The following is a 23,073-nucleotide window of genomic DNA, read 5'->3' on the forward strand; positions in this document are numbered from 1 at the left end:
CAAGCAGCGTACAGAGGAACAAACACGGTGGCTGCTCAGCCCCAGGCCTGACTCAGCAGTGAAGAGCTGCTGGACTCCAAGCAGGCAGCCCTGCTGGGGAGGGTGAGGAAACCAGCCCGCTCAGGTCTCCGCAGGCGGGAGGGTACACTCAGAGCTGGCCTGGTTACAGTGAAGTGCTACACTGTAAATGCAGACAGCACTTACCAGCCAGGAGCACACTCAGCAAAACTGCGACACTGAACGCCCCTGAAGCACCGCTTGTAACTTGACAGAAAAGAGCGTAACACAGCTGAACAGACAGTGCACTGGAGCGACAGACACGTGTGTGCAGAGCCCGTGGCAGCTGCTGGGGCAGGAGCTTAACGGGAGTCGCCGCTGCTCCCCCCGGTGCAGCCAGGGCTGCCCGTCCTCTGGGGAGGGCGAGGCTGTGCTGGGCACGTCTAAGGAAGTTGCTGTAGTGACTGTTTCAAAGCGTGCCCGAGCCACCAGGACCATGGAGTCATGATGCTGTTTATTTTCTTCCTTATGCTTCCTCATATAAAATGAGAAAAAAATAATAATTATCTTAAAATAAAAAATGTTTAAATCCTCTTTAAATATCTAATGGTGACATTTCCCACTAATTTTTAAATAATCAAGCTAAGAGCTGGGAGCAACATTTAAAGATTTGCCCTAAAACCTGGTAAAAATGTACAACAGACTTTGAAACAGAAGCAAAAGGAAGAAAGCACATCCCCAAAACTCTGACAAATGACAGAAAATGCTTTGTATACATTCAAGGGTACACTCATAGCACACGAAGCTGACTGAAAGTGGATAAAGCTAACCACTAAAATTATGCATGTTCAAATAAGTCAGTATTTGGATGAATTCACCTGGATTGCCATTCCTACTATTAGTTTTACAATAATTTATTAGATACAAGATTGCGTCTAAATGAAGATGGCTGGACACACCTGAACAATAAAACCACTGATACGTACATCAGCTTGACTCTCAATTTTCCACTCTTCACTCTTATGGAATGCGTCACTCCTACCTGACCCCCTCAGAACTGAAAAAGCATGAATTTAACTCCGAAACTATGTCTAAGACCTTCCTCGGTTTCCCTGAGACAATGGCCCAGGTGCCCATGCCTGGCCAGGGGCAAGAGCACGGCTGCGACGAGGTTGGGGGCTCGGCCCGTGCTGGTGCTTGTCCTTGGGTGGACACGGGATGAGGCTGTCTGTGAAGAGGGCACGCCGGGCCCATGTGTGGCGTCCACAGTGCCAGGTGGCAGGCCACGCAGAGTCAACCACAAACGAGCACACAGCAAGCCGCCACTCAGCACTTCAAACCGTCAGCATTATCATTCCTGTCAATCTAGAGCCCAGAACAAGTTCAAGAGGCCGGGCGCTGTGGCTCATGGCTGTATTCCCAACACTGGGAGACTGAGGCGCGAGGATCACTTGAGCAAAGGAGTTCAACACCAGCCTGGGCAGCAAAGCGAGTCCCTCTCTCCACAAAAAAATTTAAAAATTAGCCAGGCACGGTGGCGTCAGCCTGTCGTCCTGGCTGCTCGGGAGACTGGGTTGGGAGGATCACTTGAGCCCAGCAGGTTGAGCGCTGTGAGCTATGATCATGCCACTGCACTGCAGCCTGGGTGAAAGCAAGACCCTATCTCAAAAAAAAAGAAAGAAAGAAAACACAGGAAAAAAAAAAAAAAGGGGTTACCTCAATGAATGCATCACCAAAACACCTTGGGAAAAAAAAAAACCCAATAAAAAAAAAAAAAAAAAAAAAAAAAAAAGGAAAAAAAAAAAAAGAGGTTTACTTCAATGAATGATATACACAAACACTTCTTGAATGAAAATAATCTAATAAATCAAGAAAAATAAAATACAAAAATCTAAGCCAATTGCAAATAGGGGATTTTATTAGGGTCTAGAAGTGACCAGACCACTAATTCTCAGAACCACGGTCAACTTTGTGATAATCCTCCCTCATGCTGTCTCCCGAGACAGCAACACCTACCTTCTGGGCGCGGTCAGCCTCCGACATGCTCTCCTTGGAAGTCCTGCTGTCCTCCGTGGGGAACGCAGCCGCCTGCTCTGCGCCGTGGCCGTCGTCCTCCTCGAGCTCCTCTGAGTCGTCCTCGTCTGAGTCCATCTCCAAGCTCTCCCCATTCACGTGCAGGCTGCTGGCGCCCAGGTCCTTCTCCCCCTAGAACACGGGCAGGTGTACACCCCAAGGCAGGAGCGGTGCGCATCATGAACAAACTCGCTTTCACTGAGGGGTCTTGGGTGACTGGGAGGTGCAAGGGCCTGTGGGGAGGCGGGGATGCATGAGGAGGTGCCCCTGCCACCTGGAGAAGAGCCCGGCAGACTGGCGGGCTGTGGTGAGGAGGGCCGGGAGGACAGGGTGGAGTCTCCCACAACAATCTTGGACACGAACACTCTGCCCCTATGGCAGAGGAGCTTCATGGCACTGGCCCCTTCCCGGGGACTGAGGTCACCTAATGACTGATAACCAGGCCCCGAACACAGAAACGCATTTCCACACACACGTGGCACTCACTCAAATGTGTCTCTTACCTTGGAACCCACAGTGGAATGAGTTATGCTCTTAAACATCTCAATCACTGTCCTCTGTTTTAATACTTTGGTCTTTTTCTTAGGAACCAGGCTATAGGTTCCCATTCTTCGTTTTTTCTTCCGAGATACTGCAGCTGCTAAAACAAAAGGCAAGCAAGCTAAAAAAAAAAAAAAGTCAAAAGGGGACAAGAAAGGAAAAGAAACACCATTCAAATGTTTTTCAAAGGTAGGAGACAGTTTACAAAACTTGATCACCAAAATCACCAGCAAACCCCATCACAACAGGCACACTGCCCGCCGGCCATCAGCACAGTGACAGGCATCCTTCACTCGCGATCAATTCACAGAGAATCAGAAACACGTCCCAGATCATCTGTTCATCTGTTCCCCTCACAATAAAACACGGAGCAAACTTGACCACCCCACCTTGGAGGCAGGAAAGTCACAAACCGTCAGTAGCAGGGCTCTGAAGCAACTCCTCCTCCCAGTCCCCTTGGCTTTGAACATGGAGTGACTACCCTTGAGAAGTCCTCTCACTTCGCAAAACACCAACGTGAACAGCATGTGCAGCAGAAGGACACGGTGTGGAGCAGGCAGAGCCCGGCCTCCCTCCCCAGCACAGGGGCCAGGCCAGGCCACTCTTCCTAGGACACAAGCTCCGCACCAGGTCCACCCCTGTGACTCTGCAGCCCAACACCCCAACACCATCCTCCTCGCGCTGCAGTCCAGTGACTGAGGGGAAAGGCAGTCCCTGGAGCTACTGTCCAGCTCTCTATTAAAAGACAAGAGGGTGAGAGGGGCGAGCAAATGTCCAGGGGCTGGAGCAGTGGTTTCCAAACAAGAGCGGCAGCAAGGAAGGCGCCTGGGGGCTCCCAACCTCATTCTGAACAAAGCAGTTCTAGGTTCCATTGGTTTTATATAATCAGACTCTACGACTTTTTTTAAGTTCCAGGATTTAAAGAAAAAACAGATCTAAACGCTGCTGCTTTCACATGAAAGAAACTCTCCTAAAGGGCTGGGGAAAAGCCATTCTGTTTAAAGCTGGGCACAGCAGCTCACACCTGAAGAGGGAGCTACTGTGGAGGCTTGAGTGGGAGGGAGGGACAGCTTGATCCCAGGAGTTCAAGCCCAACCTGGGAAACACAGTGAGACCCCCTTTTCTTACACACCACACACACACGCGCACACACACACACACACAATTTGGTTCTACAAAACGCAGAAGCAACAGCTGGAGGAACGTGAAAGAGTGAGAGCCATCCAAAGCGGGTGGGTCCTGTGACAGCACCACCCACAGATGCCACGGGGCCTGGGAGATCTGCTCTGGAGTGAGGAGGTGCCTGGGGCCATGGACACTGGGAAATGCTCACCCCAGGCATCTGCAGTATGTTCCTGGGGGTCAGGCTCTGAGCACACAGCCAGCATGCAGACACTTGGCTCTGTCCACACTGGAACAGGCTGATGGGCCAGCACGGCTGTGCTCAAACCACAGAAATCCCTTGGCAGCCCTGAGAATCCTAGACTCACCATCATAATCATCTTCGTATTTTGAATAGATATTTTGTGGGGGGATGAAGGAGGCATGGATTTAATCAGATAATTTTTAAGTCTCTCAGCTTTAAATATATATACAGCTGACTTTTGAACATAGATTTTAATCACATAGGTCCACTTACAAGCAGATTTTTTTTCCAACCAAACAGGTTGAAAATACAATGTTTGCAAGATGCAAAACCCCTGAACACAGAGGGCCAACGTTTCATATCACACAGGTTCTGCAGGGCTGACTGCAGGATTGCAGCATGCTTGGATTTTGGTACGGGGACGGGGTCCCAGAGCCAATCTCTTCCTATACCCAAGGGTGACTACATGTACTTTCTCACTAGATTCTTTTCCTTATTTCATCTCAGTAACCCATGGTTATTAATAACACAAATTGGACACGACACCTGCTTATAAATAAAGCTTTATTGGTGCACACCCATGCCCACTGTCTACATACTGTCTGCATCTGCTTCAATGTGACACCACCATGACCAGCTGGGACAGGAACAGTGTGGCCCACAAAAGCACTGACATTTGCTACCTGTCCCCTGGAAACAGTTTGCTGACTCCTGTACTGAACTGCTGAGAGAGGACAAAGGAGATAACCCTGCATTTCATGTGCTTAAGAATCATGTCAGCCGGGTGCAATGGCTCATGCCTGTAATCCCAGAACTTTGGGAGGCTGAGGCGAGTGAATCACGAGGTCAGGAGGTCGAGACCATCCTGGCTATCACAGTGAAACCCCGTCTCTACTAAAGGTACAAAAAATTACCCGGGCGTGGTGGTGGGCACCTGTAGTCCCAGCTACTCGGGAGGCTGAGGCAGGAGAATGGCGTGAACCCAGAAGGCGGAGCTTGCAGTGAGCCAAGATCACGCCACTGCACTCCAGCCTGGGTGACAGAGCAAGAAGAGCAAGACTCCGTCTAAAAAAACCAAGAATCATGTTGGGGCCAGATGCAATGGCTCACACCTGTCATCCCAGCACTTTGGGAGGCCGAGGTGGGTGATCACTTGAGGTCAGAAGCTCAATACCAGCCTGGCCAACATGGTGAAACCCCGTCTCTACTAAAAATACAAAATTAGCCAGGCATGGTGGTGGCGGGTGCCTGTAATCCCAGCTACTGAGGAGGCTGAGGCAGGAGAATCGCTTAAACCTGGGAGGCGGAGGTGGCAGTGAGCCGAGATCGCACCACTGCACTCCAGCCTGGGCCATAGAGAGAGACTCCATCTCAAAAAAATAAATAAAATAAAATAAAATAAATCATGTCAGGAAGTCTGCCTGCTGCAAACAAGTGAAGAATGGTGTCTAAGGGCCTCTTCTTACTGGGTGACAGCTTGTATGTGTGAAACAGACGTTAAGTATAAAATTTGCTACACATTAAATAGTAGAGAAACGTCTATGGATGACTTTCAGAAACGTAGAACCTATGAAGGACCTGAAAGTGTCTGAGCACGTGGCTGAAGTGTGAAAAGGGGCCGCTTCAGTGCTGCACGGGGGCCTCCAGCTGTGTCCAGGGAGAGGGTCTGGCCCTGAGCCAGACGGCTGGGATTCAGCGTGATCAGGGGCCAAGAGAAAGAAAACTACAGGATGGCTGGCAGGAAGGAAGGAGGATTTGCACTCCAGACCTCAAAGAAGTGGGGCCAGTTCCCTGCAGATGGGATCTGGCAGAGAAGAATCCCGGTGGAGAACATCAAGAAAGGGGGAGGGGGGCACTTCAGGACTCCGAGTAAAGACTCACACTAACTGGCATCTCACAGGACACTCTGGGAGGCCCAGGCATAGGACAGTGTGGAACAGACAGTTCCAGGAAAAACAGTGGCAGGAGTGGAAGTGGGTGTGGGGTGGGGGTGGGCACTGCCCAGCTGTCTGCAGAAAGGTTGGGCTGCTGGGTAGAAGAGGTGTGGATAAGGAAGAAAGGCGACAGGCTCCAGAGGGCAGACAAGGCGGATGGGACGGTGGAGATGTGAGGAAAAAGCAAGTGCACGGGAAACACAGCAGCCTGCGTGGTCACCACAACTCTCACTCAGAAGGGTTTCTGCCCTCAGGTCACACAGAGCAGGGCCCAGCTCTATGCCCAGGCCTCATGCCTGGACAGCAGCACCCATTGAACTGTTCCCTGCCATCAGAGCCACCGTCCTCCTTCCTCCCTGCCCAACAAGTCCACATAGAGACCCCAGGCCCATTCAGGCTCAGTATTTGGCACTGTTCCCACCCACCTATGCAGAAGGCACAAACGCTCCAAGCTCACAAAGCAAAAGGCAGAGCCTCCACTCTGGGCATGGACTGTGGTCACCGGCAAAAAAACGCAAGGGAAGCACTGCAACTTCTGCAGCTTCTACCCAAGTGTGGACAATGAGCCCAGCAGGGACCTGCAGCTTCTACCAAGTGTGGACACTCAAACTGCTTTATGACCTAAGTTTACTTTTTCTGTTTTTTGTTTGTTTTTTTTTACTAGTAAAATACACACACCACAAAATTTACCATCTTGATCATCCTTAAGTGCACAGTTCAGTGGCATCAAATACATTCAGAATGTTGTGCCACCATCACCACTATCCACCTCCACAACTCTTTCCATCTTGTCAAACTGAAGCTCTGTTCCCATTAAGCCCTAACTCTCCATTCCCTTCCTCCAGCCCCAGCCTCCAGCCCCTTCTACTCTTTCTGTGCCCATCAGTCTGACGACTCTAGGGACCTCGTGGAAGTGGGATCGTACAACGTTTGTCCTTTTGTGGCTGACTTATTTCATTCGGCACAGTGTCGCCGAGGCTCATCCACGCTGCAGCGCAGGCCCCAGCTTCGCCGCTTCTCAGGCTGAGTCACACGTCACTGCGTTTTGCACACGACCCTTTGCTGATCCATTCGCCCGACAACTGGCCCTTGGGTGGCTCCCCCTTTTGGCTGCTGTGGTTGATGCTGCTGTCAACGTGGGTCTACAAACATCTCTTCAAGACCCTGCTTTCAGTGCTTCTGGGGCACATGCCCAGTAGTGGAATTGCTGGATCACATGGTAGTTCCATACTTAATTTTTTGAGTTTTTCGCAGCGGCCGCACCATTCCACATTCCTATCAGCAGTGCACAAGGGTTCCCATTTCTCCCCATCCTCACTGATACGTGTTATTTTCTGTTTTGATAGTAGCTATCCTCAATAGGTGTACGGTGGTATCTCACTGTGGTTTTGATTTACATTTACCTTATGATTAGTGGCGCTGAACATCTTTTTATGTGCTTACTGGCCATTTGTGCATCTTTTTTTGAGACAGTCTCACTCTGTCACCCAGGCTGGAGTGCAGTGGTTTGATCTTGGCTCACTGCAACCACTACCGCCCGGGTTCAAGCGATTCTCCTGCCTCAGCCTCCCAAGTAGCTGGGACAACAGGCATGCACCACTATGCCTGGCTAACTTTTGTATTTGTAGTAGAGACGGGGTTTCACTGTATTGGCCCGGCTGGTCTGGAACTCCTGACCTCAGGTGATCCGCCTGCCTCGGCCTCCCAAAGTGCTGGGATTACAGGCGCAAGCCACTAGACCCGGCCTCCTTTGCCGATTTTTTAATCAAGTTGTTTTTGTTCTTGAGTTGCAGGATTTTTTGGTATATTTTTAGTAGTAATTTCTCATCAGACATAGGATTTACAGATATTTTCTCCTACTCCATAGGTGTCTTTTTATTCTGTTGACAGTGTCTTTTCTTTACAACAGGCAAAGTGCAGCAGTAAGAAGCAGGGAAACAGGAAAACAAGGAGATAGAAAGCTTGGTGCATCAAAAGATACCAAGTCTCATCAAACCTAGTGTGTCTCCTTTTTTTTTTGTTGCCTGCACTTTTGGTGTCACGTCTAAAAATCACTGCCAGGTCCAATGTTATGGAGCCTTTGTCTTATGTTTTCTTCTAAGAATTTTACAGTTTAGGTCTTACCTTTGGGTCCTGGACCTGTCTTAGGCTAACTTCTGCATATGGTGTGAGGTAAGGGTCCAGTATCACTCTTCTGTATGTGGATATCCCATTTTCACAGCACTATTTGTTGGAAAGCTGTCCTTTCCCCCGTTGAATGGTCTTGGCACTCTTGTCAAAAATCAACTGATCATGTAACACAAAGGTTTATTTCTGTGCTCTCTGTTCTAGTCCACTGGCCTATACGTCTATCTTTATGCCAGAATAACACTGTTCTGAGTGCTATAGCTTTCTAGTAAGTTTTGAATCTCTCTCTCTTTTTCCATATATACACATATTATTTTTTAAGACAGTGTCTCACTCTGTTGCCCAGGCTAAAGTACAGTGATACAATCATGGCTCACTGCAGCCTCGACCTTCTGGGCTCCAGCAATCCTGCCACCTCAGCCTCTGGAGTAGCTGGGACCACAGGCACTCGCCACCATGCCTGGCTCATTTTTGTATTTTTGTAGAGACAGGGTTTAGTTATTTGTCCAGGCTGCTCTGGAACTCCTGAGCTCAAGCGACCCACTCACCTCAGCCTCTCAAAGTGCTGGGATGATAGGCTTGAGCCACTGCACCCAGCCAAATCTCTATATAGTTTTTCTGGTTTGTTTTTTTTTTTTTTTTGAGACAGAGGCTCACTCTGTCGCCCAGGCTGGAGTGCAGTGGTGTGATCTTGGCTCACTGCAACCTCCACTTCCCAGGTTCAAGTGATTCTTCTGCCTCGGCCTCCCAAGTATCTGGGATTACAGGCACGTGCCACCACACCCAGATAATTTTTGTATTTTTAGTAGAGACGGGGTTTCACCATGTTGGGTCAGGCTGGTCTCGAACTCCTGACCTCAAGTGATCCACCCGCGTCAGCCTCCCAAAGTGCTGGGATTACAGGCGTGAGCCACCGCGCCCGGCCCAAACCTCTGTATTTTAAAATCAACAATGAGACTTAATTTGTGGCCTAACATATATGGTCTATCCTAGAAAGTGTCCCAGGTGCACTTGAGAAGAATGTACATGCTGCTGTTGGGCAGAGTATTCTGTATGTCCATTAAATCTAGTTGGCTTATGCTGTTAAGTCCTCCATCTCCTTTCTTATATGCTATACGATTATTCTATCCATTATTGATAAGTGGAACCTGAGGTCTCCAACTACTACTGTAGAATTGTCTAAGTCTCCCTTCAGTTCTATCGGTTTTACTTCTTGTATCTTGATGGTCTATCATTCGTTGGGTATGTAAATGTTTACACATGTAATTGTTATACCTTCTTATTGTACTGAAACTTTTATTAATATATATTGTCCTCCTTTACCTCTTGTAACCTTTTTTTATTTAAAAACCTATTTTGTCTGATACTAGAATAGCCACCTTGCTCTCTTTGGTTACTGTTTGCATGGAATATCTTTTTTCATCCTTTCATTTTCAATCTATTTGTGTCTTTGGATCTAAAGTAAGTCTCTTACAGACAGCATGTAGTAGGATCATGTGTTGTTTTTTCTTAATGCGTCTGCCTTCATCCATTTAGTGTTGCCATAAAAGATAAAGAGATTTGTTTCCTGAGTCTGGTGGCGGGAAAGTTCAATATTGAGCAGCTACACCTGGTGGGGGCTTCACGCTCTGGCTCACGGTGGAAATTGGAAAGGGAGCAGGCATGTGCAAGAGATTACATGGTGAGAGAAGGAGGAAGAGACAGAGAAACCAAGGAAGCCAGATTCTTTCAAACAACCCACCTCAAGGCAGCTAATCTCTCCGCGAGAGCGAGAAGTCACTCACCTGGAGGGAGGGCACTGATCTACTCATGAGGAGTCCATGCACATGACCAGTCACCCCCAGGGAGGCCCCACCTCACAACACTAATTTCAACCGGAGCTTTGGTGTGGACAAACCACATCCAAACCACAGCACTGCCCATCTTTGTCTTTTGATTAGAAAGCGTCATCTATTTACATTTAAAGCAACTACTGCTGAGGATTTACTTCTGTCATTTTGCTCTGTTTCCTACATGCCTTACAGCTTTTTTCATCCCTCATTTCTTGCACTACTGTCTTCTTTTATATTTAGCTGATTTTTTATAGTGGAATGTTTAAATTCTTTTCTCGTTTCCTTTTGTGTATGCTCTGTAGCTATTCTCTTTGTGGTTACCATGGGGATTACATTTAACATCCTAAAGTTATAACATTCTAATTTAAATTTATATCAGCTTAACTTCAGTAACACAGAAAAACTCTGCTCCTTTACGTATCTGTTCCCACCCCTTTCATTTGCTGATGTCACAAAACGACATCTTTATTCATGCTGTGCCCCGAAACATAAACAATTCGTTTAAATGCATTAGTCTCTTAAGTTACGTAGGAAAAAAGTGGAGTTACAAACCAAAGTTGCAATGATACTAGCTTGCAGACTAATTTTTTAAACGTATTCGTCTCTTACATCTTATAGAAAACAAAAACCATTGTTACAATACTAGCTTTTAAAACTGCCCATGTCTTTTTTTCTTTTTTTTGAGACGGGGTCTCGCTCTGCTGCCCAGGCTGAAGTGCAGTAGCCGGACCTCAGCTCACTGCAAGCTCCGCCTCCCGGGTTTACGCCATTCTCTTGCCTCAGCCTCCCTAGTAGGTGGGACTACAGGCGCCCGCCACCTCGCCCGGCTAGTTTTTTATATTATTTTAGTAGAGACGGGGTTTCACCATGTTAGCCAGGATGGTCTCGATCTCCTGACCTCGTGATCCGCCCATCTCGGCCTCCCAAAGTGCTGGGATTACAGGCTTGAGCCACCACGCCCGGCCAAAACTGCCCATGTCTTTACTTCTCATATGGCTTCAAGTTACTGTCTAGTGTCCTTTCTTTTCAACCTGCTAGCCTCCTTTAAGTATTTCTTTGCAGGTCCAGGTCAGGTGGTAAGAAATTCCCTCAGGTTTTGTTTATCTGAGAATATCTTAATTTCTCCTGCACTCTTAAAGGACAGTTTCCGTGGCTATGGATACTTGGTTGAAAGATTTTTTTTCTTTTATCACTCCTAATATACCAATGATATACTCAAGAGTCTCTTTGTCTTTCCACAGAAGTGTCTCAAGTATAATGTGTCTAGTGCGGGTCTCTTTGAGCTCATCTTACTGGACTTCACCAAGCCCCCTGGGTGTTCATATTCATGGGTTTCGTCAGATACTCTCTCCAGCCTTTTCTTACTCTCTTCTCTCTGTACTCCCACAATCCCTATTTGGTCCTCTTGATGATGCCCACAGGCCCCTTGGCTCTGCTCACTTTCCTTCGGCCTTTTTGTCTGCTTCTCAGACTTGATGATTTTTACTGTCCTGTCTTCAAGTTTGCTCTCTCTTTCTTCTGTCTGTTCAGATCTGCCTTTGATTTCCTTTAGTGAATTTTTCATTTCACTTATTATACTTTTTAGCTCCAGAATTTCTTTTGGTTCCTTTTTAGGTTTTCTAGCTCTTTATTGGTATTTCCATTTTGATCATACATCATTTTCTTGACTCTCTTCACAACTTCCTTTAGTTTCTGAGCATATTTAAAATGGTTATTTTCAAGTCTCTGTCTGGTAGTTCTGGCATCAGATGTTTTCTGGGAACAGTTTCTGTTGACTTATTTTTTTCATCTGATTGGGCCATACCTTCCTGTTTCTTTGTATGCCTTGTAATTCTATGTTGAAAACTGGACATTTGAATCCAATAATGTAGAAACTCTGAAAAGCAGATTCTCCTCCTTTTCCAGCGTTTACTATTTTGTTGCTGTTACTGGTTTGGGGGTGTTTTTGTTGTTGTCATTTTTTATAGTTGCAGGCTGTCTCTGTGAGGAGAGTGAGCCAGAGATTTAAACTTAAGGTTTTCTCATGTCTTTCCTTAGCCTGTGCCTTTCCCTGGGCACACGCAGTCACTTTGTAATTTACCCCATATACACAGTTGCTTCTGAATATCCTGGTCTTTAATGTCTGGCTCCCAAAAGGAGAAAACAATGAAAACGAAGTGGGGAGATAAAAAGAGCACTGGCCCTTTAGATTTCTCGGACATCTCACGGAAGAAAGGCTTGCAACCGGATGAGAGGGCCTCTCTGTATGCACCTGGGGACAAGGTCCTGTTCGCCCGCCCTGGCTCCCACAAGCTGCACGCACACTGTTCCAGGAACACCGCACACCCTGCACCACAGGGCTGAGGAAGGGAGTGGGCAGCAGAGCTGAAACCGACGGAAATTCACGTCCCAGCCTCCCGCCTAGAAGCTGCAAACCTTCAGTAGACTCCAGAGTTCCCAATAGTTCCATCAGCCAGACTCTGCCAGGGGAACTGCTGTCTAGGTGAGAAGGTGAATTCCGGGTCTTCCTGCCCCACTATCTTTCTAGAATCCTCTGAAATCAGCTTTTGGTGCTGTGAGGGTCGTTTTTTAACCGTGAACCGCTACACCTTGGAGAGATACAGAACAAGCTGCTAACAAAGATGCCAGTCCACTCTAAAAAGAACGAATGCTCGCCTAAAACAACGCTGGGTGCCTGAGATCCCGAGTCAGCACAGCCATCCCCAGCCGGGGGCTGTCACACAAACGCATGCTGCCAACCTTCTGGCACAGCACAGATCTTTCATTTCCGATACTGCAGAGTGGAGGGTGCAGAACAGGTCGGACAGAGTCCCAGCCACCCTCCATCTAAAACTAAGAATTACGGCTGCCCACGGGAAGGAGCTACACGCACGGGCTCTGCTATGGCGTCAGCGGTACAACGCACGTTGAAACCGACATGTGACTCTGCTCTTCTTTCCTGCCTGTGGTAAACTTAACGGGGCAGCAGGAGGGAGCGCGCAGAACCGTCCGTGATCATCACCACAGGAATTAAAAATTAACAGAAAGACATGACAGGAATCTCAGCCTTTCTTTGATAACCTGGCTCCAACACCCCTCCCACAGGGAGGCAACAAGGAATGGCAGGCAATGGAGTGAGAGGTGAAGAAATAAAAGTGGTAACGGCAGACAGATTCTGAGGCAGACGGGAGCAGGTCCCCGGTGAAACCCGACCTTCAAGCCAAAGGCAGCCTGAAGCCTAGAGACTGGGACTGGGCTGCCAGTTCCCGACAGAATCCACAACCCGGAGTGAGAACGTCCTTGAGGCCTTTTAGCCAATCAGATGGTGTCTTTCCCACACCTGGGCCAATGAGCAGGCACTTCCTCCATTCCGGGCAGGCCTTTTAGCCAATCAGATGGTGTCTTTTCCAGGCCCAGGCCTGGGCCAATGAGCAGGCACTTCCTCCGTTCCGGGCCCACACAGACCCCGACGCGGTCACACAGCAGGACCGCCCGCCTGCGGCTAGCAGCTACTGACTGTGGGGCTCCTCTCCGCTGAGCGCGGTTCTGTTGCTCAATAAAACTCTTCTCCACCTTGCTCCCCCCCCCCAGGTGTCCACGGACACAGGACAAGAACTCAGGCCCCACCCAACAGCGGGTGCAGAAAGGGCCGTAGCATGTTCCTGGCCGGCTCGCTGGGCTGCCGGCCGTGACTCGCCCCCGTTCGCGGAACCGGGAGTGAAGAGCGGCGATCCCTCTGGGGACCCAAACCTTGGGATTCCTCAAGCCAGAGCGGTAACACTACAGCCCTCCCGCCCTCCGCTTGTGTGGTGGCAAGCAGCGGTGCAGCCAGGCCCTCCTGGGAGCTGCAGGCCAGGGCGAAAGCGGCAGAGCTGGACGAGCTGAAAACGCACCCCAGCCGGTACTGTGGGTGGCGAGAGCGACAGAGCCACAGAACACTCTCCCAGCCCATCCCCTTGGGGCTCCGCAGTTGCTGGTGACTCCAAGTTTCGGGGCGGCACCGTGTTCCCCTCATCCGGACGCCAGCGCCTGCAGCGTGAACCGCTTGCGGTACGCCTCATCCAGCCAAAGCTCTGCACGGAGCCAGCGCCTGGAGCCGCCCGCCCCGCCACAGCAGCCAAGCGAGCCTGGCTGTGCACAGTGACCCCACGCCACGCTTGCTCACCAACACACACCTCGCTGCTCCACTCCCGGCTTGCCCTCAGAAGGTGTGGCACCTGGGCCGGTAGCATGAGCCGAGTACAGCCTGCTGGGCCGAGTGGGCAGAATGAGCCCAGCAGGTGCGAGTGGAACTCAAGCAGAGGCGCCGCTGGCCACAGAGGTTTACGGCTGGCAAAGTGACACTCAAGGGATCCTGTGACAACAGGACAGAACCTACCCAGATTCCTGATCTGTATGGACACTGTTGTAAAAGGCCTTTGTCTCTCTCTGCCATCCCGATAAGTAGACTCTGCACCCCCGGCCCCCGGACACTTGACAGGGGACTCCTCCATCCGCACTCCTGTCTTCCCAGCAATGTAGAAAGGTGCACTGACGGCCACCACAAGACAAGGCAGCTGTGCGTGCCATGCTCCTCTCTGGGAAGCACGTTCTAGCACAGAAACTGTACCTTCATGCCCACTCCGGAAGCCCTGGGGTGACAACGCACGGAGGCAGCTGAGGCTGAGTATCTTAACCACTGGATCAAAGCAGGCAGCTAACTGCCGCGCACTTCTCCTCCGTGGCTCGAGGCCGTTTTACACACTGTCCTCGGCTAACTTGCTGATGGACTACCCACTTCCAGGTTACGGATAAGGAAGGGGTGGTGGAGGAAGAGGGCTGTGGAAGGGTAAACTGGGGCCTGCTAAACACACTGGGTACTTCGTTTTTAGAAAGCTCTTTTTAAAAGATGATGATATAATAAAGCTAAAATAGGAAAAGAAAATCGCGACACTTTAACAACACTTCAGACATTACTTGTATGTCCTAACATACGTGAGCATTACTCCATAGTTTTGCAAAACAACAAGTTTAACTGTTTCAAATAAATAAAATTAAGTCAAATAGCAAAACAGTTGACGGGGAGGGCAGCAGATAACGACTGATTTTGTTTTCTAACTTCCAATGAAAAGAACCAGGGGTCCCTGGAGAAAGCCGATTCCGGCACTGGGAAGGGACAAGGCAGGTAAGCAGACCATCCAGTGAATTGGGAAGGTCTTCATGAAGAGGTGGGCGTCACCCCAGGACTCAGAACCAGCCTAGGGGGACCCCACTGGACAAACTTAGAACAATTTGAGCAGCAAAATAAATAAGGATAGGAATGGATTATAGTTCAGAGACTCAAATAAGAGTCCACAAGTCAGTACTTAAAAATAAATAGGCCGGGGGTGATGGCTCACGCCTGTAATCCTAGCACTTTGGGAGGCCAAGGCAGAAGGATTGCCTGAGCCCAAGAGTTCAAGACCAGCCTGGGCAACACAGCAAGACCCTCATCTCTATTTTTTAAAAAGTTTTTTTTTTTCTTTAAGAGTAAATGGACAGATAACTGTGTGGATGGACACGAAAGTGAAGCACCTCCTTACAGCAGAAACTGAAATATCAGGAGGAAATGATGGAGTTGGAAAACCACCATTTGGCACCCACCATGCAGTATGAGCTGGGCGTGGGTCACGGCAGATGCTGAAGCCCGGTGGGATGTGATGGGCGGTACCTGCAACACCTTAGGGTCTCGCTTGCAATCTGGGGAGCAGTAACTTTAAGATGGAGGGCTCTGCAGACTCCAGCAGCAGAGCAGGACAAAAAGCCACCAAAATTCAATTCCTAAGGACACTTGTCAGTCCCCTGCATCACTCCACGACCTGCACCCAATCCTGGGAACCGCTGGGCAAACCCCCGTCAGACACATTCTATGAAACACCTGGCCTGTACTCAAAACGCCACGGCTCAGACAGACAAAGAGGCTGACAATGCTTCAGATCAAAGGAAACTAACGCGACACAACACAGGTGCTCAAGGCTCTAGGACCAGATTTTATTTGTCCTCTGCCCTAAGGACACTCGGGCATGGGAAATGCGGAACGGGACACTGAGATGAGAGAGCAGCATTGCGGTACGCTTCCTCACCGGGATATCTGTGCTGCAGTTATCTAAGAGAATATTTCTGTTTTTAGGGACATTACAGTAATTTTTAGGAAATAACATTAGTTTTCAGGGATAAAAGGGCACAATGTTTACAACTTACATTCATGTCTCAGAAAAAAAAGTTATACATGGGGGCGGGCAGGGGGCGAGATTGTGCCACGTGGTAAAAAGTAAAGGGTACACAGGACTTATCTGTAGAATTTTTGCAACTTTGCTGGAGGTCTGAAAATACTTAAATAAAAAAAAAATTTTTTTTTTTTTTGAGACGGAGTCTCGCTCTGTCGCCCAGGCTAGAGTGCAGTGGTGCGATCTTGGCTCACTGCGAGCTCCACCTCCCGGGTTCACGCCATTCTCCTGCCTCAGCCTCCCAAGAAGCTGGAACTACAGGCGCCGCCACCACGCCCGGCTAATTTTTTGTATTTTTAGTAGAGACGGGGTTTCACCGTGTTAGCCAGGATGGTCTCGATCTCCTGACCTCATGATCCACCCGCCTCAGCCTCCCAAAGTGCTGGGATTACAGGCGTGAGCCACTGTGCCCAGCCAATAAAAAGTATTTTTAAAGTCCAGAAAGACAGACACCTGTGGCCAGGTGACCATCCTCAAGTGAAGCCTTGCCGGCAGCAGCAGCACTCACGAGGGCCAGCAAGAAGGGCCTTGCATCTCTCCAGGACGGCGCCAAACGCATGTATTCCATCCCAGAAGCTAAGGAGGTTTGAAAGCCCAGGGAACCCTGACGCGTCGCTCACTCTGACGTCCCGGTGCCCTCCCAGCACCTCCCACAAAAGGTCCCCAGTGAGGAATCAAACGTTCATCCACTCGCAGAACTGGCCACAGAAGCAGCCAGCCCAGGAGAGTGAGGAGCATGCCCAGAGTGAGGTGGCAGTGGCAGAGCAGCTGGAGGGGGCGGTGGTCCTCACCCTGGGCCGGGGCTTCCCCAGCACACCCCAGCATTCCCAAAGGCACTTCATCTACACACCAGGAAAGCTTCCAACTCCAGGGTCTTCTCCCCACAGAGACCAAGTGAGTAAGACACTAGTAAAGAAAACAGTCTTCATCTTGAGAATGTTAACAAGCTAGGAAATCAATGCCGGCCTGAGCCAAGGCTTTAGAGCAGACGTCAGGTGTGCCTCCTCAGGCATACAGGCGAGCCCGGGAGGGCCGGCTGACGTCAACAGTCATTCATCAAGAGCAGCACAGGCACTTACAGTCAAACAGAACTCTCACCTGGCAAGGGGCAGGCTCGAAACATACATTCAAAGAGCAAAGACAGTTGCTGGGTCTCCCTTTTACCTGTCTGTGATTTTGTGGTGGCCATGTAGCATTGGTTCTGAGGTAGCGACTGATGAAGGGATGGGAAGGGGGGTAAAAGCTGCTGTCGTCCAAAGTCAGAAATGTTTTTGTTGATCTCCTCTTTTGGTTCCTTATGATCTCTAGCTTCTCGAACTTCTCTGGGATCTTTACTGGCTGCATGCTTCAAAACAAAGACAGTGAATAACTATAACTGCATAAGCAGATGGTCATTGAAATAACATGCAACCAAAATCACAGTTCTTCTCCCCATTAATTCCCCACAACTGAAAGATGAGATACAATGGAGAGAGGAGAAAGTCTGCAAGCGGAAACAGCACGCTGTCCTCACAAAAGCACCTGCCACGAAGACATGTGTGCCTAGTTGCCCCTCAGATGGGTTAGGTCAGCATCTACAAACCACGGCCCAAGCTAAGAACAGCACTTACAGGGCTAAAGGTCAGAAGGAGGAACGAGGAGGGAGGAGGAGCAGTGACCACATGTGGTCCAAAAAACCTGAAACATTTTCTAGCTGGTTCTCTGCCTGCAGAAAAAAATGTTCCAACCCCTGACTTCGGTAATACATTTACTAAGCTAAAAAATACCCAAAATGGGCAGCATCAAAACTTCTCAAAAACTGCTTTCCCAGTTTATCGTGGCTAAACATTATGTTTGCAACATCCCCAATGGTATTTATCCCACAGTAGGTAACTATGTTGTGTTAAAACGGTATTTTACTCAGTCTCACTGATCTCCTAAATCTGCCTCGTCTCAGCCTGCAGGGCAGGGCTGTGATACCGACAACAAACTCCCAGTACTTCCTTCATTGCAGAAGGCACAGACACAACTGAACCTCCACTCTCTGTCTGCTCCCCTCGTCACCTACAGACCTGTGATACTGTAACTTTAAATCTAATTCAATTGAACCACACTTTACTGTGCACACGGTGCAATACACAGTAAAAAGTGTTAAAAGATAGGGCATTCTTCAGGAGATGGCACTGGGAGAACTGAATGTCACATGAAAAAGAACGGAGCTGGACCCTTTTCTAAACTATATATAAAAATTAACCCAAGACAGACCACAGACCTAACTGCAAAACCTAAAACCATAAAACTCTTACAGAAAACAGGTGGAAAGCTTCCCAACGTTTGGATCTGGCAATTATTTCTTAGACATGAAAACAAAAGTACAGGCAACAAAGGAAAAAACAGACAAACTGGACTTAATCAAAGTTAAAATTTCTGGGCCAGGTGCGGTGGCTCACACCTGTACTTCCAGCACTTTGGGAGGCCAAGGGGGAAGGATCACTTGAGGTCAGGAATTCAAGATAAGTCTGGGCAACATAGCAAGACCCTGTCTCTACAAAGAAAAATTTCTAAAACTTAAAATTTTTGTGCATCAAAGGACACAGTTAACAGTGAAAAAAGCATGCTATGGAATGGGGGAAAACATCTGCAAATCCATCAGCAATTATTATCCAGAATATATGAAAAAGTCTTACAACAATAAAAAACAACGAGATTAAAAAATGGGCAAAGGACTTGAATAAACATTTCTTCAAGGAAGACATACAAATGGCTGATGAACACATGAAAAGATGCTTAACCTGATTAGGGAAATGCATATCCAAACCAGGTGAGTACCATTCACACACTAGGAAAAAAGAATGCTTAACCTCATTAGGGAAATACGTATCCAGACCTCGGTGAGTACCACGGATGGCTACCAGGAAATCACAGAAAAGAGTCAGTGTTGTGAGAACTGGAGAAATGGGAACCCTTGTGCACTGCTGGTAGGAATGTAGAATGGTGCGACTGCTGCAAAAAACTCAAAAAATTAAGTATGGAACTACCATGTGATCCAGCAATTCCACTACTCGGCATGTGCCCCAGAAGCACTGAAAGCAGGGTCTTGAAGAGATGTTTGTACACCCACGTTGACAGCAGCATCAACCGCAGCAGCCAAAAGGGGGAGCCACCCAAGGGCTGGTTGTCGGGCGAATGGATCAGAAGTGTCGTGTGCAAAACGCAGTGACGTGTGACTCAGCCTGAGAAGCGGCGAAGCTGGGGCCCGCGCTGCAGCGTGGATGAGCCTCGGCGACACTGTGCCGAATGAAATAAGTCAGCCACAAAAGGACAAACGTTGTACGATCCCACTTACACGAGGTCCCTAGAGTCGTCAGACTGACGGACACAGAAAGTAGAATGGCATTGCCAGGGGCTGGGAGAGAGGGATGGGAAGTCAGTGTTGAAAGGAGACAGAGCTTCAGTTTGGGAAGATGAAGACGTTCCAGAGATGGAGGGTGGTGATGGCTCCGCAGCAATGTGAATGTGCCTGATGCACTGAGCTGTTCACTTAAAAATGGTTATGTTTGATGTGATGTGTTTTACCACACACACAAACACACACACGACAAGGCACCTGCATCAACTAGAGTCAAGGTCAGGGAGAAGTGAACAAGGTCATAAGTAATGGTAACTCGAAGTTCTCGGTGGGTCCGTGGCATGGGTGAACATGTGGCTGCAGAGAGGGCTCTGAGGGATTCAGGAGGTGCTTGTAGAGATTACAGGTGAGGCAGGGAGGCAGAGCGAGAGTTCCAGGTAAGAGCACACGGAGCAGAACAGGGTAGCACCTGGCTTGGATGGGAGATGAGAGGGGAGTGCCAGGGTGAGCTGGAAGGCACAGGGGAGCACGTGCTCTTGGGGTTGGCTCTCATGACCTCACCGTCTCCGCCTCTCTCTGTCCCACAGGCGCACTATGTCTGTGTCTGTTTCCCTCCCTCCTTCCCTTTCTGTCTCTCGAGTGCATCTTGCTGCCATGTGGTACTTGCAAAGCTTCTCACTGAGCCCACACTAAGCTGCCAGACACCCCACTGATGTCCAGAACAGACACAGAACCACCTGGGCTCCCTCCTGGGGAACCTACCCTAGATTCATGTTCCAGTGACCACAGCTCTCTGGAGTTTTTTGTTGCTTCTCCCCACGGAGCCCTGTCCAGCTCAGCAACCCTGTTTGCCACATTCAGTGATTTCCTCTTGGAATGTACCTCCACCCCGGGATGCCCTTACTTTTTCCTGAGGGATGAATGCTCTCCTCCCTCCAAAGCACAGTTCAGACATGACAGCTCCTCCTGCCATGTCCACTAATGAATGCACCTCGCACATGGAACACTGTTTGAAAGCCACACGAATGCCACACGTCTGCTTTACAAAGTGTCTTGGTCTTTCTCCAGTACACCAGGTTTGACTGCAATGAAGTCACTGTTAGAACTCAGGAGTCAGTCCCCTTTTAGGTCACCTACAAACCACCGTGCAGGCTGCTTGGTTCATGTGGCCATCCCCCTCAGCTGGTGCTTACGAACACAAAATGCACTTTCAAAGTACATATCAATGAAGGTACAAAAACAAACCCTGAAGAGGAAATAGCCATGCGAGGCTAATTCTTGCCGAGGTACACAACCTATTCTTTAATTTAAAAGGTTATTTTCAAAAATCTCAACAGTAAGACCAAGAACGGCTTAACCGAGGTGAGGATTCTAGATTTTGATTTTGCTGGGATTCTTATCTAACAAAGCACAAGGAAAGTGAAGACCTAGCCATGGAGGCAGCGCGGCCAGCGGCTGGCCCACCTTCACATGGCCTGGCTCTGGGAGGGCAGCCCTTCAGGCTCTTCCCTCCTGGGGGGGTGGGGGGGCCCCTTCGCCGAGGCTCTTCCCTCCTGGGAGGGGCGAGGGGTTCCCATCTCGGAGGCTCTTCCCTCCCGGGGTGGGTGGGGGGGGTTCTCCTCCCCAGGCTCTTCCCTCCTATGGGGCGGGGAGCCCCCTTCCCTGAGGCTCCGCCCTCCTGGGGGGCGGGGAGACCCCCTCCCTGAGGCCCTTCCCTCCTGGTGGGGGGGCGGGGGTGGGGGGGCTCTGCACCAGTGTGAGTCTGGCAGTGGGACACTTGGTAGCACTTCTTCACATAATTGCTAAGAACCACCTCCAGTGCAGACTGACAGGCACCACCTCTCTCCCAGCACCTAGAGCCTAGAGTGGGTACCAGGAGGGGAGGTGTGGAAACACACACAGAGAAAAACAAGGGGCCCCATGCTGGCGCCTCCTGGAGTGGGCACAACTCAATCAGGGAAATGGAGCTGCCAACCAGGCCACAGAAACAAGCATTTCCATGTAGGAAAAAATATTCCCTTCCAGTGGCTTCCGCTTTCTTTGCCCTAACAATGGTGAACCTGCCAGTGAGCAGGCCTCGCTCTGAGGATCTTTACGATGGGGATCAACGCCAGACACAGGGTCCAAATCCCTTGGTTCTCGCCACGGGATAGTGAGACTGCAGCCGTGACACCACCTTCATGTTCAAACTTTTACGAGCATATTGGATTTATTAACAAAGACTGCAACATTCATTTTATCACTGGAATGACTTTTTAAAACACAATTTTCAATAAATTCTGGTTTTTAAAAAATGCCAAACAAGACTAAATTGGGTTTGGGGTGGCAGGAAATCCTGAAGGGTGGAGAGGCCAGGCCCAGAACCACAGACACAGAGCACACCCCAGGCACGGGGGGCACCCACCCACCCACTGTCTCTGCCACACCACCTCCGTCGGGCCCACAGACACAGTGCACACCCCAGGCACAGGGGGGCACCCACCCACCGTCTCTGCCGCACCAACTCCGTGGAGCCCACAGACACAGTGCACACCCCGGGTGCAGGGGGGCACCGACCCACCCACAGTCTCTGCCATACTACCTCTGTGGGGCCCACAGACACAGCCCTGCCCTGGCTCAGTCCATCCCCTCCTTCTCCCGCAGGCTCCCCTAGGAGCAGAGCAAGTTCTCCAGGGTGCGGAGAGGCCGTGGAGAATCTTCAGCAAACCAGGTTCCGAAGCCTCAAAACACTCAGGTTCTCTCGTCCTACAACTGACCCGCCTGTGAATGTACAGCAGTTTTCAACCAAATGATGTGTCATAATCAGACTTTAATTATTGCAGCAACTTAATCCAAAACAAAGCGATCACTTAAATAAGCCTCATGGTCGGACAATTTTTTTTTTAAATTTCAAATTGCTTTTTTTCCCTACAGGAATGTGATAGGGTGACAATAAAAGATCCTCACGAATAAATATATATCAGAATAAAATCCTGGAAGTAGGACTGTAATAAAACTTCAGGGAGATGAAAGATGCACAGTTTCTAACGTGTTTTAAAACTGTGACTGGTGCGCCATCCACAGGCAAAAATTAATTCAACCTCAGCCCAAGCCTCAGACTTTATACAAACATTAACTCAAAATGGATCACAGATTTAAAGTTCACACAAAACTAAAAAAAAAAAAAAAAAAATTAGAGAAATTGATATCTAGGACTAGGTGAAGAGTTTTCACGCACACCACCAATAGCACAATCCACAGGAGAAAACTGATAAACTGGGCTTCATCAAAATGAAACACCTTTGCTCTGTGAAAGAAATTTGAAGAGAAAGAAGAGAAGCTTCAGACCAGCAGAAAATACTGGAAACCATATATCTGACAAACGCTCATATACGGAACTCTCAAAGCTAACAAAACAATGTAATTATAAAATGAGCAAAAGTCTGAAAGACATTTCCCCAAAAACGACACACTGACGGCAAAGCAATATATGGAAGGGGACAAGCGTGAGAAGTGTGGGAGGAAACAAGGGTGAGAGGCGTGGGGGAGGATGAGAGTGAGATGTATAGGAGGGGGTGACGGTGACAGGCATGGAAAAGGGTGAGAGTGAGCGGCGTGGGAGGGGGTGAGGGTGAGCGGCGTGGGAGGGTGAGGGTGAGCGGCGTGGGGGGGG

The 23,073-nt window shown here is 49.2% G+C and overlaps 1 protein-coding gene across 3 annotated transcripts in view; it reads right to left on the reverse strand.

Annotated features, from left to right (window-relative positions):
* EHMT1 (euchromatic histone lysine methyltransferase 1) overlaps positions 1-23,073 on the reverse strand; it is a 223,323-nt gene that overhangs the window by 90,216 nt on the left and 110,034 nt on the right. For 2 of the 3 annotated variants that reach the window (XM_025359650.1, XM_025359653.1), the window contains exons 4-6: positions 17,258-17,438; positions 2,574-2,731; positions 2,014-2,202 (exon numbers count right to left, since the gene is read on the reverse strand). In XM_025359650.1, the coding sequence (XP_025215435.1) occupies positions 2,014-2,202; positions 2,574-2,731; positions 17,258-17,438 (528 nt within the window). The remainder of the gene's footprint in view (positions 1-2,013; positions 2,203-2,573; positions 2,732-17,257; positions 17,439-23,073) is intronic. The other variant, XM_025359652.1, reaches the window with a different exon arrangement.

Source organism: Theropithecus gelada, chromosome 15 (genome assembly GCF_003255815.1).
Source record: "Theropithecus gelada isolate Dixy chromosome 15, Tgel_1.0, whole genome shotgun sequence".
NCBI lineage: Eukaryota > Metazoa > Chordata > Mammalia > Primates > Cercopithecidae > Theropithecus > Theropithecus gelada.